At 37.6% G+C, this 21993-nt stretch overlaps 1 protein-coding gene across 1 annotated transcript; it reads right to left on the bottom strand.

Moving 5' to 3' along the window:
- Positions 1 to 2272: 2272 nt before the first annotated feature.
- Positions 2273 to 14451, bottom strand: mvb12a (multivesicular body subunit 12A). The gene is made up of 10 exons (XM_037765558.1): positions 14269 to 14451; positions 9353 to 9442; positions 7733 to 7816; positions 7128 to 7227; positions 5194 to 5323; positions 4872 to 5012; positions 3812 to 3921; positions 3657 to 3715; positions 3440 to 3493; positions 2273 to 3334 (listed from the first exon to the last, which is right to left on the bottom strand). Exons 1-10 carry the CDS (start codon positions 14404 to 14406, stop codon positions 3248 to 3250), a joined length of 993 nt encoding a protein of 330 aa, XP_037621486.1. The 5' UTR covers positions 14407 to 14451; the 3' UTR covers positions 2273 to 3247.
- Between the last annotated feature and the right edge of the window lie 7542 nt (positions 14452 to 21993).

A 21993-nucleotide genomic window follows, 5' to 3' on the forward strand; every position in this document is an offset into this window, starting at 1 on the left:
TCAGGGAACAATACATACAGGACTCGTGTTTGTAACTAATTTCTTTAACGCATTATCGCAACTTGCGAATTTTAGGTTGTAGCTCAGTGGCTCAGTTTTACAGCGACACGCTACAGCGACAAGCTAGAGTGAAACTGCTATCTTATGAAACTAGGAAATCTAATGAATCCATGGGTACCATGTCATACTAGCTCATTTGGAAGGAGGTTAAATAACGCTCCAAACTTGCGCTAAATTTTGTCCAGGAAAAACTGGCATAGCCATTTTCAAAGGGGTCCCTTGACCTTTGACCTCAAGATATGTGAATGAAAATGGGTTCTATGGGTACCCACGAGTCTCCCCTTTACAGACATGCCTACTTCATGATAATCCCATGCAGTTTGGGGCAAGTCAGCTTCAGTTCAGTTTGCCATGTTATGATTAGAGCATATTTTGTATGCTAAATGCAGTACCTGTGAGGGTTTCTGGACAATATTTGTCATTGTTTTGTGTTGTTAATTGATTTCCAATAATAAATATATACATAGATTGGTGTAAAGCAGCATATTTGCTCACTCTCATGTTGATAAGAGTTTGAACAGATAAAAAATGTGCGATTAATTTAATCGCGATTAATCATGGACAATCACACGATTAATCACAATTAAATATTTTAATCAATTGACAGTCCTAATATCCATCTATCTATCTATGTATCTATTTATCTACCTACCTACCTACATACTGTACATATATATATATATATATATATGCTGTCAACTCTATCTCCCTCTTGTCAAGGCTTGGGAAACCCAGGCTCACTATGTCACTATTTATTATATTATAATTTACATATTATTATTGCAAATTTGTTTGTAAGTATGTATCACTAAATCACATTAAAAACTGAACTGAAACATTTTCTCCCCGGGGCATCCCAGTGCCCCCATGGCTAACCTTTAAATTATTATTTATCAGAATTGAGGTGAATTGAGATTTGAAATGACCCCTTTTGTCGCCTTCTGTAATTTTTCAAGTTTAAGTTTATTTGTCATTTCAACTGTAAGAAATACAGTTCAAAAAGACAAAAAAAAGTTTCTTTTTGACCAGACTATAAAACAGACAATATGTCAGACAAAATCAAATCAATCAATTAATCAAGACATCAAACAAATACATCTTTCTGTAAGTAAGGTAATACTATAATATAATACTAAGCACCACAATGTGTCAACATTATCTAGTTACTCACACACAATTACATTATATAATGAAGAGTGAATGATTTTGAATACATAGTGCTGCCAAACTATTTAGTTGATTAATAACTAATAGTTAAATGATAACAGACCATTAGAAAATGAAACAATCCATTTATATGCAAAATTATTTTGTGGATACAGCACACGTCAAGTCACTCATTTCCTGTTTATTATTATTATTATTATTATTATTGATATCAGTATAAATTGAAACCCTTTAGATAATCTGAGTGTTGGTCATAACAAGCAATTTTAAGGCATCACTTTGGAGTTTGGTAACTTGTGATATATTTGTCATTCAAGAAAAATACAAAAGAGTTGTATAAACTGAAAAATAAATAACAGGTTGCATAACAGCTTACTGTGCAGGGAGGCAATGATGTAAAAGGTAATGTATACGTAACATATCCAGCATGAACAGTCCAACATAGTACAGCAGGTGGCAGTAATGGACCATAATGTTTGTTTACAACTACTATTGAATAGAGAAGCAGAAAGCTGCATTTACACATAAAATATTAGTAAAACTAGTAAAGTGCTGTAAACATGTTGAACTGCAGGAGTGAAGCTGTTGTGAATAGATATATAATAACCTGAGGGTGGAATAAAATGTCACATTTTGGATATAATGGAATCCAGAATTGACAATAAAATCATAATTTTTCAATTGTTAACCCTGAATTGACAAAACATAGTTCATTTTAATCAAATTTTATAAAGACATTTGAGTGATAAATCTGCAAGACTGTGGTCATGTGCATACAGTAACTGATGCAAGGCATTTCTAAGAAACTGCATACATGCTCAGTCAATTGTGTCATTATCTAAATAAAAAGGTCAAGACATGTCTTGTCCACATGTCCTTCCATTCTAACTACAATGAAAACATCTTTTGGACTACAGATACCGTAGTTCTGCTCATCTTTCTGCTGCACTTCACCGTATTATACACAATTTACATTCTCAAGCTGTATTTCAAAGAGTGGTTTGTTCTCTGAGGTGGTACTGCATGTAAACACACCTGAAGAAGATGGTTTCTTAGGTTTTTATTATTTTTTCCATGCAATAAACATTTGCTATACACCATAAAAACAACAAAACATAACTTTATATATTGTACAATGAAAAAAGATAAATATTTGGTCCTTATTCCGCCTGATAGTAAAAACAGATTCTATCCCTTTACCCCCACATATCTTGTTTAAGTATGACCAACACACAGAGCTAAATATACAACCTTCCTCCATTCACCCTAAAATAGGATATATTATTATTTTTTGGAATAATACAAACTGTAGTAGTAGAATACTCTTCATACAAGACATACACTATATCCTACATTTACGTTTGTAGTGAGTTCAGTTTAACATCTGCAGCAAAGTTCATCCACCAAAGCTCAATATTACAGCTCTGCCTTATAAATTCTTCACGATTCAAAGGATTAAAGATGCACTCAAGGATCTCAGGTAACATACAACAGAGCAATTAGCACACATCTTCAATGGCAAGTGCGTCTTTGTGATATAATAAAGCATTTTTTTAGCAAACAATTAGTCAAAATTTTGAAATTTGAGCATGTTAGAGTTGGGCTTAATGCTGCAGATGAGTAGTCCCGAACAGCAGATACTCTACAGATTTGTAGATTCATAACATCTTTAACCCTGTAACAGTCTAAAGACATGATAAGACAACATAACAAATGCAAACAGGCCTTTCCTTTGGCAAATAGAAGCTTAAGAATGCTTGAAGATGGTAATGGATTAGAGACTTCCCATGATAGACAAATAAAAAGGAAAACAAAACTGTCAGAAGTATGATCAGTCTCATGTAGAAGGGTAGCGCCCCTTTTAATTAACGGATATGATCAATTTCCAATTTCCACTTGAAGCCTAAACCTACATGTACATGTAGGCGTGATCATCCTTCGTCTGTACCGTGATGCTAAACGCCTTTGGACAGAGCAAAACACACAAGTCTGATACTGTTGCTTTGTCAAAGTTCAAAGGTCACTGAGCTGACAGGGCGTCTCCTGCTGCCACTGATGGTCTGGTTCTCTTGGCAGCAGATTCCTCCACCGCAAAAGTGTAGTTATACTGGAAATAAAAACAAACAAAGTGAGTATATTCTTTGTTAGGAAATGTTCATGTTCTTAATTTAGGAATCACAGGGCTGAAACTGAGAGTCAGATGTAGCCCTACCTCATTTTCAATGTCTTGGAGAGACTTTATACGAATGTTGTTTAATTGAAGAGTCTAAAAGAGAGAGAAAGAGATAGAGAGAGATATGACAAAGAGACAAAAATGAGATGTTTATATTAGAAGGCTTGGGGTGAAAAGGACAAATCGAGAGATAAAGTGAGGCGCATTTTGCAATGAAATCCATCACTTTACTATTGTTGAAAATGTCAAAACGTACCGTGCCGTTTGCCTTGATCTCAAACTTTGGGTGAAGACTAAAGGGAACTCCATCCAGAGCTGCAGACAGAGAAGGGAGGTAATGATTGAGTGAGTTGCAGGCAGTGAGAAATAATCACAAGTTTCCTCTGATGTATGAGGAGAGACCTGGAGTACCTGTGATTCCTTGCAAACTGCTGTCAGCAGGTTTGTCAGAGTTGTCCACAGTGTGGAGGGTGTGGCGTCTCTGACTCAGTTTATTTTGTGGCACTGGAGGAGGGGCGTTGCTGCGGAGACAAACAGATAGGTATTTCATAGGGCTGTCATCGATTCAAATATTTAATCGTGATTAATCGCACATTTTTTATTTGTTCAAAATGTACCTTAAAGGGAGATTTGTCAAGTATTTAATACTCTTTTCAACATGGGAGTGGGCAAATATGCTTGCCTTATGCAAATGCATATATTTATTATTAGAAATCAATTAACAACACAAAACAATGACAAATATTGTACAGAAACCGTCACAGATAAAGCATTTAGCTTAAAAAATATGCTCAAATCATAACAATGCAAACTGCAGCCCAACAGGCAACAACAGCTATCCGTGTGCTGACTTGACTATGACTTGCCCCAAACTGCATGTGATTATCATAAAGTGGGCATGTCTGTAAAGGGGAGACTCGTGGGTACCCATAGAACCCATTTTCATTCACATATCTTGAGGTCAGAGGTCAAGGGACCCCTTTGAAAATGGCTGTGCCAGTTTTTCCTCGCCATTGTTACATAGTTGGTACCAATGGATTCGTTAGGTTTTCTAGTTTCATATGATGCCAGTATCTTCACTCTAGCTTTAAAACTGATCCCACTACAACCCAAAAATTGAGAGTTGTGTTAATACGTTAAAGAAATTAGTGCCGTTATTATCACGTTAACTTTGACAGCCCTAGTATTTACGCTAAAAGTAAGACATCTCCAGAATACAAAGTGTGCTCTGCTGTGGAGTTATAAAACCTTATTCTATGTTATTTTTACCTATATTCTTTATGAAGAGAAACATAAAATGATGTGTCATTGGTTACCAATGTAAATGTTAGTTTCCCAATCTGTTATTGTCATTTGAATTGGCCGTATTTAAAACACCAGCGTACCAGAAGAGCCACAACGTGTCCCGCAATAAACGATGACAACTGCTAATTTAGTGAAATATTCTCTAGACATGAAATAAGTAATGTACCTGGGTCTAAGGGGCAGAGGAGCAAATGGATTATCCAGTGAGAGTCTGCGGATGTCCAGGGTGACACTGCGGGGCTTTGCTTGTGGCATGGGGCTGGAAAAATGTCCCTTTCTGCACCACAACACGTAGCCATGGACGTCTCTGGGGGAAAAGGCACATTTAATGACACATGTACACACAAGGGAATGCACGATTGAAAGCCAGTGGTCTTTAAATAACTCATGTCTGAATAGAGACCACTGTGTTTAGGTTTCGGAATGTAAGAAATGCCTTGATAAAAACAGGTGCAAGTGAAATGTTTGTATATGTGAATGCTACCAACCCGACATATGTGTAGTGCTGCAACATCATTTTGCTTTTGGCTGTCACTTTGATATCCAACACAGCTGTGTCCACACTGCCCACTGGGACGACGCGTACACACACCCGTTTCTTCTTCCAAACAGAGGCCTCTGGACACACACATATCAGCAGTGAGTAATCAAGCATCAACTATCAGAAATGCATCAAATATCAGGGATGTGTTAACACCTGTGAGTGGGGGCTTGCATTGCTATCTTTGTGAGGAGCAATTTTAGCTTTCCAACATTGTAGTGAGGACATCTTGGCCAGTCCTCAATACTTTTAAGAATCGTTTGAAGGTTAAGACTTCGGTATTTGTCAATCTCGACCCTATTTTCCCATGTTTTTGTGTCTAATTGACTAATGGGGACAACAAATTCTGAAATTGGTCCAGTATTGAGGGAGAACGCTGTAGACGGTAGCTGCTCACAGGCTGCAATATGGTGCTATTGGGGCAAGCTGGCACCGTCATTTACGTCCATTAAAAGTGCTTGTTTTTGCCATGACAGGCTCTGATTGTTATTATAAGTGTCTGACATTATGGAAAGAGTCTCGTTCTGAAATCTGGCGAGGTGACGTGTTGTTGGGAGACAACGGTGGAATAGTGGAACACATCCATGGTCGAAACACTGCGAAGCGTAGCTTAGTGTTATCTAAAAGATTTTCAATGTCATGGCTGAATATTTAGATGATTTCAACATATCAACAAGGTCTTTGAATTCGATGGCCAACCGTATTTATTTGAGCCAGAGTATACGGACATTCAGATTTGACAATGAGAGTTCTCCTTGGTGTACTTGCCAACCTTGAGACCTCAAAAATAGGGAAGATTTCAAAGACAAAGCAGGAGGTCCTCCCGCTTTGTCTGTTTCCGGTATTCTGGTGACTTTAAAAGAATGAAAATAACAAAATAATATGTACACTGCAACAGCATTTTTTGTTAAATAGGCCTACATTTTACTTTTAATTCTCAGGAAAGAAAACGGACTAACTCGCCCCTCTGGTGTGAACTTGTGTGAATCTGTGGTAAAAAACTAATATTCATCAGTTTCTATTAATTTTTTGCTCCTAGTATTTCTTTCTCTTAGTATTCTCCATTTCTCTCTCCTTTTCTCACTCACTGGAGGCCCTTTCAGACACAACACAACAACGTCATCACTGCGCTCTGAAACCCGTTATTTACAATAGCTTACGCCACGCCACGTCGGCTTTGCTGTGATGCTGTGCTGTGTGGCGGGCGCAGCTCAAACCGTGCCACAGTGTCACAGGCAGCTCTCCTCTGCTGGGAAAAGATATTTATTGTAGCTCTATTGGCGTCTGGGTGGAAACAGTAGGGCCTATACACACTGAACAGCACCAGAGACAGGTTGGGATAAGGAAAATGAAAAAAGGTGTGAAAAATTGCCATAAATTGGGAGAAATGCGGGAGAATTGTGACCATGGGAGGAAACTAGTATGGGACAATGGAAAAACGGGAGTCTACCGGAAAAATCGGGAGGGTTGGCAAGTACGCTCCTTGGGCAGGACTTGGACATAATAACAGACCGGATCAAGTGAAAGGTCAGGATGTTGTTTCATTACGCTTTAGGGTCCTTTCCATAATGTTGTCAGACACTCATAATAACAATCTGAGCCCGTCAGTGGCAAAAACAAGCACTTTTAGTGGACGTAACGTTACAATGATGCTGCTCACTTGCCCTCACAGCTTGTTTAGCGACTGCAGGTTACAGCGTTCTCCGTCAACACTGGACCGATTTCAACATTTTTTGTCCCCATTAGTCGGTTAGACACAAAAAAGTTGAAAAATAGCGAAGTTGCCCTTTAAGGTTAGAATTAAGGGCTGGGGAATGCAGTATGTCAATGAAGTCCCTCACAAGTATAGAAAGACAAAAACCTGAGTGTGTATGTACTCACTTGCTTCGAGGTGCTCGGCTATATAGCAGAAACCATGAGGAATAGAGTCCTTGTCTGAAAGAAGCTGGATGTCTGACACCACCATACCACCGTTCAGGTCCTATAGAGAGAGAGAGAGACACAGACCATTTATAGAAGACAGGAGGGACAAGTGCAGAGAACAAAGGGCTGGAGGGAAACATACATCATGTACTGTGGTTCGGGCTGTCACAATATCAGATGTTCACTACTCGATTATTGAGGCCAAAAGAATTCACTTTAACTATATTATTGATACATCTATAGAAAATTTGAAAAAGAACGAAAATAATAAGACAGTCAAATTCATCTTTAACTTTGTTTAGTGTGCGTTTTGTCTCTTTTTTGGCAAATGAATTACACTAAAAATGCGAGTGTAGGGAGGTGGAGAGAGAGTCTGTAACCATATATATAAAATGATTTAAGAAGCGCTGGATTATTTACACAGTATTATCATATGTGTATTATCACGGTTATTGTCATACCAGAACATCGTGATACCCCTAATTGTTGTAATGCAAATACACAAGTAATATGGTTATTATTATATCATTAATAAAAGTATGGAAGTGTATCTCTGATGTTACCTTGCTATAACAGAGGTAATATCCAGACTTCATCGCAAAGCTGCGTGTGAAGTTCGCTGCTGCTCCGTCTTCTGTGATGCTGATCTGCAGAGAGATTTGGGAAGAAAAGGGGTTCATTTAGACATACGACTATACTGCTATCTGACATCACAAACACTGACAGACTGAGGATTAAATGAGAAATAGGCACGTTATATGGCAAGTTGATGCATAAAGAGAGCAGTTGATGTTAGTGGTGGCTTAGAAGCTGGGCTTTTGACCCAAAGGTGACACTCTTTAGCAAGGCATTACTCCCATCTACTGCAGTCAGTTTCATCCTGGCCAGCAGAACAAGAGTGTGGTTGTACTGTGCAGTTCCTGAGTACGTAACTATTTATTAGAAGCAGGCAGAGCTTAAGAAAAATAAATGTGTTTGTTTCACTTGAAGACAAGATGACAAAAGTTAGTGAGTTTAAATTCAGAACCAATGGGTACAATTATGAGCTGGTCACGGTGCTATTCCTTATAGTGTTCACGTCACACACATACAGCAGACCTTTAGTAGCTACTGAACATCCTTTTTCTTGTTTGTCCAGAAGGTAGTTTACAGACAACTGACGTCAATTTTAAACAACCACTCTGTTTCTAAAGGTCAGGTTTACAGCTCACCAAAACACTCAAACTGTCCTACTTAACATTTCTAATATTTGAGGTAACTCTGATGATGGAAGTTGCGCCATTTTCTTAGTATTTGACCCTGCTGACGTACTGCATATTTTAACTGACCTCTGGCTATAACTAGATAGATAGTTATATACATGCATGCATCTTCTCAAAGCCTACGCATGCTGGATACTGCCTACCATGGAGCACAATTACACATTTTAAAGCCCTTAAAGGCGTATTCTTATTTATAAGGGTATTCTTGGTCTGCTTCCATCTTACCTACGGATCTACATCCTTCAAAAAAGTACGGGAAGCTACTGTCTTCGCTCCCAGGACTTGTTAACTTATTAACTGTCCCCAAAGTCCGTGCTGAACTGGGAAATTCAAGTATGCTGCTCCCTCATCTTGGAATCAGTTACAAAATGACCTGAATCTTCAAGAGCTGATCTCACTGAATGTCTTTAAAGTGCCTCTAACAGACTTGGAAGCAAGCACATCTGGCTGTAGATGTTTTGAATGCTGATGAATGTTTTTCTCGATACCTCATGATTCTGTAACTTGCTCTTTGTCTTTGTTTTAAATTGTTATGTTTGTTTTATGCCTGCAACCTTGTAAGTGTGCTGCTGCCTATCTTGGCCAGGACATTGTTGGAAAAGAACATTTTAATCTCAGTGAGTTTTTTCTCCTGGTTATATAAAGGTTAAATAAATAAATTAAATAAAATAGACTGAAAGGAAAAAAAAAAAACTCACCTTGCCTACATTTTAATCTTTTCTCTGTTTGCAAACTATTGTACACACCTTTGTTACAAGCAGACAAGACTATTGTAATATTATTTCCCTTGGAAATAATTTATTAATTGCTTTCAATTTGTGGTCACTGTTGAGTGAAACGTAGAAATACCCGGTTCCTATTCATTTCGTAGGTTTCTAAATGTACTGTTGTACATTGTTGTAAGTATATATATATAAATACCAGAGTGAAATCTTTGGGGCAGGTGCTGGAGTTGGAGGTCCACGCCACTGCCGTAACTGGCCGAACTACCCCACGCTCCATCAAAGACATCTGAGGAAGAGAAAAAGAAAACAGTACAGTAAACAGGAAGGCACACTGCAATATAATATATTACAAACAATATAAATGTGTATTTTAATTATGGAGGTAAACATATATAACATATGGTCAGTCCTCTCATTTGACAGAGGTTTATATAGAAGTTACACTATGGTGGTAGCAGAGATTGTAGTTATCTGTCATTTCTTGTGTGTAAGAATGTGTTTTCTCTGCGACTGACTGGCGTTGTGAATCCATTTGCTATGTCCATGTGACAAGGACTCACAGAAGGTAAACAGGTTCCCATTCAGTCAAAGAATTCATGTTAACCCTGAGCTACATTGTCTAGGACAGAAAGACCCTGTTCAGTCTAAATAGTAATGTTATCTCTACGTGTTCAAGGACAGAAAGAAACTATTCAGTGCAAGAATTCATCCCCAACTCCAGCAGAGAAATAGCAGACCATCCTTGAATGTTCTGCATTTCCCTTTTTATGAGATGTTTTTAGATTTAAATATTCTTTTGCCAAGCAGTCGTATTCTGGTAGAAAGTAGGGGTTGATGGATAAAATCCTCTATCAAGGTATACATCATTTTATATCACAATATTAATATATATCATGAAACACTGAGGAGTGTCTGCTTTTGGCGATTCCAGAAAATGACCTGACAAATTAAAGTACCACATTAAATTGATGTGGAAATCGTATAAAAATCTAAAGCAATTCTGCTCATTGATTTGTAACATTACCCACAATTGTCTTGGGAGTTTGAGGGGGTCCCAAGACAAATGGGGAATAGTTAATTTTCACTATTTAATTCACTATAGAAGTGAACCCAATGTGAGTAAGAGTCATACGAGTGACTATTCTTTTTTTTTTTAATTGTTATTGTGTCGTAGAGTGATTACAAAACAAGTGAAGACGTGCAGGGACATATTAAAAAAAAAAAGGCCGAATGATATTATACAGAGAAAGACAAATAACAAAGTACAAAAACAAAACAAAACAAAACAAAAACAAAACAAGGGGACAAAAGCAGTTTGAAGAATGTGTGTGTGTTTGTGTGTGATGTGGCTAATGGGTGTGTGATTGGCATTGAATGAGGCTAAATGGTAATATATGACATATACTGTATATATATATATATATATATATAAATAAATAATACAGTACACACACACACACACACACACACACATATATATATTAATAATAATTAATAATAATAATGATGATGATGATGACGTTATGATAATAATACCAATAACAACAATAAAACTAACACTAATGAGTGACTATTCTGATCATTAAGGGTATAAAAATATATCTATACGCATGAGTATCGCAATATTATATTGTGCAATTCTGTATTGATTCTTGAAAAAACTATCGATTTTTAATTAACCTTTTAAAAATCATACAGCCCGCCATTGGGCCCGGCCTCTATTCAGTCTTTTGATGGTTGGCCTAATGAATCCGCTGTTACCAAGCACTTTACGAGCTTGCCAGGTAACCTATGAGGCCAAATAATGCTCCAAATTTACGCTAAATTTTAGCGAGGAAAAACTGGCATGGCGATTTTCAAAGGGGTCCCTTGACCTCTGATCTCAAGATATGTGAATGAAAATGGGTTCTCAGCGTCGGCGTTAGAGGCGGGCCATGGGGGTCTAGGCCCGTCCAAAAAGGTCACTGTGCCCCCTCAGCTGAATTCTCTCCTGACAAAAAACTAAACTGAATTATCAGCTAGGCTTTAAGTAATATTAAGTCATTCAGTTTGGTAATGGAAGGCCTTAACACTGCAATGCAAAATAAAGCACAAAACAGTGATAGTTTTGCATTTAGGAAACAACTAGGACATGTACTTGGCCTTGATTACATTGTTTTCTATTGGAGTGTCCTAACTGGCTGCGAACAACACGGTGCTGCACAGCGCGGCGTGACGTTTTGTCTGAACTTCTATCGGATACACGGTTCCTATTTTTTCCTGTCACTCATATTGAGAGGAACGGCTGATTAGTTTAGATAAAATGAGGCGAGAAAACCGGGTCAGTTGTCCTGGATGTAAATGAAAATATTAACTTGATTACTGACACTTTCAGCACAGGCATTGACGCTCGCAGTTATATGCGTAGCGTTCACTAGTGAAACTTTATTACGAGCTACCTGTCAAAAAATATAACAGCCACCTCACTAATGGTTCAAATAAAACACGAACACACAGCACAAAGAGACAACTATGGAAACTCTGGGAAATATGAACCGTCACGACAATATTTCAGTAAGAAGCCTCGTTTTGATCCGCTCCGTTTGCGTTTTTTTTTTTTGTTTTGTTTTTTAATCTAGCTCAATAGAAAAAAATGAGAGAAAGTAGACCTACAAACCTGGTGCATTAAAGCACAATTAGGACCAAGAGAGTAAAAAGCATCCTGTGCTCCTCTCACATCTTACTTTTTTCTACCTGTTTGGATTATTCTGTTCAGTATCATGGAATAAAACAATGGACTAATGTTACTCTACAGCAGGCTGAGCAGGGACAACAACTGGTGAGAGAAACATCCACATTTAGTCTTTATTAACTTAAATTATAGTTATGAAGAAATCAGTCAGACTGTTAGATTAATGTGTTGTTTAACTCCCTGTTTACTTTATCTCGGCACCCGTGTGTGCACATTTTGACCCTGGCACTAGCAAGACGCAGGGCGTGCCTGAGGAGTTATCTGTAGCCTACAGTACCTCCTCATTTCACTACTAAAACCAAAATAAGGTGGCAGCTGGCTGGAGAAGATCACTAGATAACAACCTACTTGCTCTTGGCTATATCGTATATTATTTCCAGTAAATATCACAAATAAAACGTGTGTTTTCTGATAATAAAAAAAAAGATACACTTAATAAAGGCTATATGAGGTGAAAAAAAATGCCCCCCCTGTCAAAGCTGATTGCCCGTCCGCCCCTAACAATCTGGCGCCGACCCTGTGGGTTCTATGGGTACCTATGAGTCTCCCCTTTACAGACATGCCCACTTTATGATAATCACATGCAGTTTGGGGCAAGAAATTTTTTTTGCATGCAGTATAAATGTGTTATTTTTGGCCTATTCTAAAATGTTAATATATGTGTATTGCTGGCGTGTTCTTTATCAACAGTTTATTTATTAACAGTTTTCCTAAAATTTACTAAAAAACAAAACAAAATCGCAATATATTGCCTTTCTGACTGTATCGCAATATATTGATCACAGGTTTCAATTCCTCCACGGTTATCTTCTCAACTGTAGTTGACAACTATATAATTCTGCTCTTGATCATATCTAATAAACCAAATATTTCTCAGTGGAGGTCCCTGGAGCAAAATCTTATCAAATGGGGGTTTGTGACCTAATGTGGATCAATTTAGGGGTCCTTGAAATGAAAAAGGTTGAGAACCACTGGTCTAATGCATCCAGGGATGTTAAATGGACAGCTACCACAGCATTCACAGGATGGTGAAATCTCTCATGGTAGACAAATGTATGTTGTCTCATATGATAATGTTTGTGTTTGTGACTCCTGTAAAAATAAAGAGATACCTACTCTTGATAAAAGCTTCATGCTGCATGGTGAACATCACAGCTTGATTTGACTTCATTGTCAAATGACTGGAAAGTAAATTACCTTTTCAGTGTGAAATATAAAGTGAGGAAGATGTACTCAGTGCTGGAAAGTAACTAAGTACATTTACTCAAGTACTGTACTTAAGTACAATTTTGAGGTACATGTACTTTATTTCCATTTTCTGCTACTTTATACATCTACACACTACATCTCAAAGGGAATATTGTACTTTTTACTGCACTACATTTATCTGACAGCTTCAGTTACTGGTTGCTTTTCAAATGAATATTTCACACAGTTAAAGATTCTGACTGAGCCCCAGGTTGGGAAGCACTGGACTTTACTTCCTCCTGTTATATAGTTTAAAATGACCAATCTGTATTCAGAACGACTACTTTAAGTACATTTACTCTTGTACTTTTACTCCAGAAAGATTTAAAATGTAGGACTATTACTGTAACAGAGTATTTTCACATTGTTCTACTGGTACTTTTACTGAGTACTTCTTCCACCACTGGATTTACTTACGTAATACTTATTGTTGTAGTGTGAACTCTTATTTTGGTATCAGGGTGTGAAGTCAATACCAGGTGATAGGTACAGGTAAGTTAAATCAATACCAGGTGATAGATACAGGTAAGTTAAATCAATACCAGGTGATAGATACAGGTAAGTTAAATCAATACCAGGTGATAGATACAGGTAAGTTAAATCAATACCAGGTGATAGATACAGGTAAGTTAAATCAATACCAGGTGATAGATACAGGTAAGTTAAATCAATACCAGCTGATAGATACAGGTAAGTTAAATCAATACCAGGTGATAGATACAGGTAAGTTAAATCAATACCAGGTGATAGATACAGGTAAGTTAAATCAATACCAGGTGATAGATACAGGTAAGTTAAATCAATACCAGGTGATAGATACAGGTAAGTTAAATCAATACCAGCTGAGATTTGACAGATTAATTACTTTACCAGCAACTTTGACATTCACGTTATCACATTTCCTAACAAACACACGTGTATTGTAACACAGTTATTCATAAGAAAACCCTACTAGTAAAGAGTATTTCTCAAACTGGTACTTTGTAGTCGTTATGGTGACATGACAAGCCGAGCTCAGCTTACAACAGCAGCGATGCTCCACTGACTAAACTTTGCTGCTTTCTGCTCAAAATGAGCTTAATTTGCTTTTATTTCGGGAGTCAACTAATAAAATGATTAAAACACACACTTACTCTGTCTCTGTGTCCACTTCTGCCTCTTCGAGGTGAAACTGTTTGGCAGGAAAACAACTTTTTAGTGAACAGCCGGAATTTCTTGGTGTTCCTCGTCAAAGCAGGAAGTACTGAATCCATTCTGACTCCAACTCCCATGATACCACGGGGCAAGATGTCACCGCTTAACACAGACTCTAGTCTGACTCCAACTCCCATGATACCACGGGGCAAGACGTCACCGCTTAACACAGACTGTAGTCTGACTCCAACTCCCATGTATATCTCGTCTAACCTTTATAGCTCTGGAAAAAATTAAGAGACCACTTCAAAATTATCAGTTTTTCTGGTTTTACTATTTATTTTTTCTATTTATATGTATTTTGTTGTTTAAAAATGAATATGAACTTGTTTTCTTTGCAATATTCGAGATCTGAAAACACTGCATCTTTTTTGTTATTTTGACCAGTTGTCATTTTCTGCAAATAAATGCTCTAAATGACAATATTTTTATTTGAAATTTGGAAGAAATGTTGTCAGTAGTTTATAGAATAAAACAAACATTTTCATTTTACTCAAACACATACCAATAAATAGTAAAACCAGAGAAACTGATAATTTTGAAGTGGTCTCTTAATTTTTTCCAGAGCTGTATATAGCTGCTCAGTCAATATATGCTAATAATTCAATATGCAAATCTATTGATAGGACACTAGGCAATGTCTAATGGAAAAACAAAACCCACTATACGAAAATCTGTGGTTCTGAATACATACAACAATGGTGAGCTACATTTTATAGACTTCAGCTCTCTAAACAATACATTCAAAATAAACTGGATCAAACAATATCTAAAAAATCCTACCTCTATTTGGAACTTCATCTCTCATCACGTCTTCTCACATTCAAGTGGACAAAAATTAATTCTGCTTTGTAACCATAATATTCAGAAAATAGCAGATAATGTTAATGCTCTGTGTTCATATTTCAAACAAGTTTATTTGTTGTAAATAAAATACATTGGCAAATTTAAATGTATTGTTTCATTTCCCTTCAATGCAATTTATTGAAACAATAAAATCGCAAAATCACAATAGTATAATTAATTAAATTAGAAATAAAGATTAGTTGTATTAACAAATGACTTTAAGTAGCAATGACTAAAACGTTTTTTTTGTCATTTGTTACATATGTTTACGTTTATTTAACTTAAAATAATAATTACATATAACTCAAGTTTTTGAGTAAAGACTACTAATGTTAGCTTAATTATGTCTACTCGTGCAATTAAGGTTCTAAGTTGATTCAACTTGACCTGTTTATTTTGACATTATGTGTATATAGAGGAGGACTACTTTATAACTACTCCGAATTTCTCGCCATGTACAAAATACCAATAACCCCAAAATAATTTTCTATAGTTTTTGATGCTATCCCATCTGGTTTGTACATATTATTGAAGAATGCTGACCACTCTCCACCCTTGTCAGTGTCGCCCCATAACCCAGTTCAATCTCGGTTAGCTAAAGTCTTTTCTTCTGTTAATAGAGGTATGAACTCCAGGATAAGGGCCTTGTTTCAGGACAGCATTTGTTCTACTCCGGCAGCAACATTTTACTGGAGTAATTTCGTCAGTGATATTGACTGGAAGAAAGTTTAGTCCTTACTGCAAAAGTTCCTTCTAACAAATAAGATAAAAGAGGTTTCATTTAAGTTGATCCACAGATTCTATCCAGTGAAACATTTCTTACAAAAGCTAAAGAGTGACATATAGATGTCAATTGTTCTTTCTGCGAATCACATCCTGAAACGTGCTTTCATTTATTCTGGTCCTGTAAATATACATGTGAAATGTGGAACGATGTCAATAATTTTATACTTGTTAACATTTTCTCAGATTTTGCACTGTACTATAGAAATATTATATTTGGTTGCTATGATTACAGTGACAACGACAGAAATGCATTTTTTCTTATTAATTTAATTTTAATTCTTGCGAAGTTCCACATTCACAAGTGTAAATTTACCCCCAAAAAAGCCTGTATTTATGAAAGAAATGGATCTATATCTGTCAACAATTTCTTCCTTACAAAATAAAAAAGCAATGAAAACAATGAATGTATGCAATATCTAGTTTGTAAGTGAAGTTATTGTCGCGTGGTCTTTTTTTATTTAATTTTTTTTAATTTGATTTGGTTTTGTTTCATATCTGTTGTCCTTTTATGTTCGGCATAGCTCTTTGTGTTTGTTTTGAGTGATTTTTTAAAGAAGAAAATGCCATCATCCTCCGTTTCCAGCTTCAATGTGAATATTTTCCTAATTATTATTCTATTATTATAAAACTAAATATATTTTGGTTTTGGAAGACATGATTTTGAACATTTTTCAATTCTTTTTTGACATTTTATAGACAAAACAATTCATATCTTAAAAATAATCTGCATATTATAAACAGAGCTAGTAAAAATAATTGTTAATTGCAGCTCCAGTGGCAATTGTTGAAAAATGTATTTTTGTGGATCACATTCTCTATCACAGTGTGTATAATCTCATATTACAGTATCAATATATATTTAAGAAAAAAAAAGCCTAATTTCTTTGTATTTATGAAATAAATGGATCTATATCTGTCAACGAAAAGAGAAAACTGATTTGTTAAGTTGACTGTTGCTATTAAAAAAAAGAAGAAAAAAAAACTCCAACTCCCATGAAGCCACGGGGCAATACGTCACCGCTTAATACAGACTCGAGTCTGAACGCAAGATGGCGGCATTACAACAGCCAGAGACACTCAATCTTGTTGTCTAATCTCACACTACACCATTAAAATGCTTTTTTCATCGCTAAACGTGAACATGAACCGTTGCATTTGATACTATAGTGCTTTGTGTTGTTCGTGTATCCACATAACAAAGGAGAAAAACAAACATTAAGCCTATTTTAGCTGGTTGAACAACAAACGTGCTACTGCAGAGATATAAGGAGGTGTGGACAGAGAGGTGCTGAGGGAAGGATCGATTCTCATTTACATGAAAATGAGGGTGAGCAGGGCAGACTGAGGGGGAGAGGAGAGGAGAGGAGAGAGAGAGGGGGAGGATAATGAAAAAGGGTGACAGGAGGCGGGTAACAGAGGGAGAGAGAGATAAAGAAGGGATGGATTGTAGGGAACAGTGGGGTTTTAAGGGCGAGGAGAAGATGTGAGGCAAGACTTGGTAATGGAAACTATACACATGCACACTTTTGGTTTATTATTCTTTTGGAAAAGACCAAAACCAGCAATGAATCTATATATAACAAGTAGCCTGCAGTGTGTAGCCAAAGCCTGATGTGGTTCATTGTTGTTCAAAAACCCATCAATCAGCAACAACACTGCACGAGCTTCATTAACATGAACACATGGGCACCGTGGAGTATTTTTAATCAATCCCACCTACATCACCTAGTTTCTGTCTCAACCATTCATTCTCTTCTTGCTCCTGCAATAATCTTTCTCGTTTTATTTAAGAACAAACATTGTAACTTACACACTTTGCTGTAAGGTATACAGAAGGTTATTCTAGGTTTATAATTTAGATTTTTGTTATGCTAGTTGTGGTAGTAGTCGGGTGTATTTATAGTGTATTACAATATTCTTTATATTTTAAGGATATACAGTATTTCTCTAGTGTTGATATGTACATTTTATTTACTGTTCTGGTGCATTGCCTGGATAACCTGCTGCTGTAACACAATAATTTCCCAATTTGGGATCAATAAAGTACATATCTATCTATCTATATATCTATCCATCTATCCATCTATATCAAATACTTGGGACCCTTTTTAAAAGCTGTTCATCTTTAGCAGGGAACCACTGGGCATGGAGCCGAGTGCCACAGACAGGAAATGGAAGACAGAAAGCATTAAGGACTAACACGTTGTTCGTTTTCATCTTTTTCATGGTAACAATAAGAAGAATCACCTGCAAAGTCACCTGCATTATCCATGAAGGTGCTGTTTTAATGTACACACACACATACACACATACACACAAAATACTATTTTCAACAACAGCAGCAACCGTGGGGTCAAATCCACCTCAAATCCTCCCAAGGTGAGTGATTCTGGGATGTTTACATCTGTTTTGAGCATGAGCCCAAATGATGTGAATAAACCAATGAACAATAACCCAATACCTAGAAAAAGAAGTCCCTCTAAACCTTTGTTTACAATTCCCACCATGCAACATGGAGGCACACGCATTAGGAATAAGGCCCTCTTGATAGCTCCAGACAATACACCCTCATATACCAGACACTCTTAATCAGCTCTAATGTTGTGTGTACATGTGTGAAATTGAGGAAAAAAAAGACACTCGATTGGAGCATCCAGAGGTGCTCAGGTCCCTGTTGGCATGGCAACATGCAGAGCAGACCACAGGGGGTGGTTGTAGGGGGGGGAGGGCTGGAGCGGGTGGACTGTTCCATCTCTGTGAAAATAGAAATCAGTGTTTATTCGGAGCATTTGGCTTTATTGGCTGATTGGCCAATTAATGAGAATGAGCCAGCTGTAATCTGCTGGGACTAAAACAAAAGGGAGTAGAGGCAAATTGCCAGTGAGCGTGTCTGTGTGTGCGCGTGTGTGTGTGTGAGAATGCCTGCACATCTGTGTGTCTGCTCGTTGGGGGTGCACGCCGTAGCTGCCTGTGTGTGAGTGGTTGGTAGTAAATATGAGAGTGATAGAGAGAGAGAGAGAGTGGGTTCAGAGTCAGTCGACGCTCTGCTGGGGGATTCATTCATCTTTTCCATCAAGTCAGCCTCATGTCTGGAGTGACAGCACAGCAGACACACACACATGCATTAAAGCTCATGTGCAAACAAACACACACACACACACACACACACACACACACACTCACACACACACACACACAATGCATCCTCAATAAAAAAACACTAGATAACCTGACCCACACACACACACACACACACACACACACACACACACACAGGGCTTCCCCACAGCTTGTAGACATGTGTACTGAGGTGGTTGAGAAGGTGTATGAGTGATGAAACATAACAGAAATCCTGTTTCATTGTAGACAAAAGGCTGCTATACAATAACACAGCATGGAGGTCACCATGAGATGCTCTCTCTGGAGGAAGAGGACACCTTTAGGTATTCTAGGGACATCCTAACACACACACACACACACACACACACACTCAGTATTAGTATTGGCAGCATCATCATAATCATCAAACATCAACAACAACATTGTTTCCATGGTGAAATGATGGCCTCCTCGCGGTTTCAAGTCAAACTGCAGCAGCATTCCCCGGAGCCCGCCGACATACTGATGGAGAGCTGCGTCAAGGGAACCAGAAAAAGCCAGAAAGAGGCCGGAATTCAATCGCTGATGCTTTCAAAATAAAAGTACTAAAACGCCTCAATCTGACTCTATGGCCCATTTTTAAAACGTTTTTTTTTTTTTTTTCATATCTGTGTAGGTTAACTGGTTTTACAAGGTATGCATTATATAAGATAAGATAAGATAAGATAAGATAAGATGAACCTTTATTAATCCCCGGAGGGAAATTCAGCTGTCAAAGCAGCAACATCAGCAAACAGAGTGAAACACAGGAGATGTAAAGATATACAAAAATTCTAAAGACAATAATAGAGATATGAAAGATACAGAGTGAATGGGTGAACATAGTGTATGCAGTCTGTCAATAAATAAATGTAGTATGTACAATAAATAAATATGTGTAATATGTGCATATGTGCAGTCTATAAAGTGGTATATAGGATGTATAGTGTAAAGTAAGTGTAAAGTGCGCCAGTGGTTAGAGTCCGAGATGGTTGCAGATAGTGCATGTTTAAAGGCAGATAGTGCATGTTTAAAGTTCTTAAAGTCCTCATAGGTCTCATATGGGGGTCAGCCTTAGTCCTCACAGTTCTCATATGGGGGTCAGCCTTAGTCCTCCTAGTTCTCATATGGGGGTCAGCCTTAGTCCTCCTAGTTCTCATATGGGGGGTCAGCCTTGGTTGTGGATCCTGATGGCTACCAGCATGAAGGACTGACCCAGGTGCTTTGTGTTGTGCCGAGGGGGAATGAGTCTGTGGCTGAAGGTGCTCCTCATCTTGACTAGCTCATCATGTTTCATAAATTTGAGGTTTATCAATGTTATCTGCAGCTCTTTTGTATTTCAGTGACCACATTATTCTGTTTGACTTGTCTGGATATCAAAATAATGTTTTGCTGTTCACCTCAAGGACAAGTCTGTGGAGGACTCCGCACACCTGTCTCCTAGAGGCTCTGCTCCATTAGACACATTTATCTTTACAGCATTTTTTACAACATCTTTATAATACAGATGAGACGGCTAGTGAATTAGAGCAGATGTGCCTATAAATGTCGAGATTGATTAGCTTAACCTTGGATATGCAGTCTAAATGGGTCAATACGCTAATGTAATGTAAAATAACTTAATGTGACATATATGCTGTAAAAAAATCTTCTAGTGGATATAAAAACACGGCCTGTCCATTGATTTATCTTAGTTGTCATTAAACCTTTAAACATACACCTTTAAAGTGGCATTAGGCAGAATATTTTTGGCATCATCGGGGCAAAGATTTCCATAATAACCTTTCAACATATTGTAATTAAAGAAAATTAGACTTCTGCATCTCCCAATGGCTCTGTTTTCAGGCTTTAGAAAATCTAGCCCGTGACGGGAGACTTTGACCAATCACAGGTCATTTCAGAGAGAGAGCGTTCCTATTGGCTGTGCTCCGGCTGGTGGGCGGTGCTTGGTATTTCCTCAACATGGCTGCCGGGTCACAAACTTTCTCATTTTACAGCGACACAGTACACTACAAGATGTTTCTGAATAGGGATGTCACGGTACCAGAAATCTAGTAGTCGATACCAATACCAGTGAATTTACACGATTCTCGATACCAATTCGATACCACGGTAAAAAAAAAACAAAAAAAACAATAAATCCCAAGTAATTCAAGGGGCACTCCTTTATTAAAACATTTGAACATTATAAAAAACAGAGGCATGTGGCCTTTAAGTAATAAATAAAAAGAAAGGTCTATTGACATTGCAAAACAGAACAGTGGCATGTAACCTTCAAGTATTTAAAACAAACCATATTGTCTGTCTTTGAGGTGCTTTGCTAAATTGGAAGTATTTCCTCCTTTGGAAAGAAAAGTACGACGGCACCGCGACTGCACCGCATACTTTTGCGAATCTATTATAACTCCTTGTAAATCCACCTCGAACGCGAAGTACTTCCATACCCGACTCTTGCTATTTGTTTTCTCAACGAGTTGAGGCGGAGGTGGCGGTGCAGCAGCTGCCATCTTTCACGTCTCGTGTTGTTGTTTTTTCCGTGCTGTTACGGCTTTCTTCTCCTTCCTTCATTTCACGGCAGATGAGAAAACACTTGTCAGCGTATACTGCCCCCATTACATCCAGAAGAACTGCATCTCCAATAGGCCTACCTCCGCTCCGGTACCAAATAACCATTACAGGCCGAAGAAAATGAGTACCGTCACATTTTTGGAATTTTGGTACCGAGTTGGTACCGAAGTATCGGTTCTTGTGACATCCCTACTTCTGAAAACATTTGAGGTAAGAAATAGGCATTACAATATCAGAATATTTATTCATATTTGATCAGCGCTGCCTAGTTTGAACGTTTGATCAGAGTTTGTGAGTGATTGACAGCTGCTCAGAGACGGCAAGGC

This window comes from Sebastes umbrosus, chromosome 3 (genome assembly GCF_015220745.1).
Source record: "Sebastes umbrosus isolate fSebUmb1 chromosome 3, fSebUmb1.pri, whole genome shotgun sequence".
In the NCBI taxonomy this organism is placed as follows: domain Eukaryota; kingdom Metazoa; phylum Chordata; class Actinopteri; order Perciformes; family Sebastidae; genus Sebastes; species Sebastes umbrosus.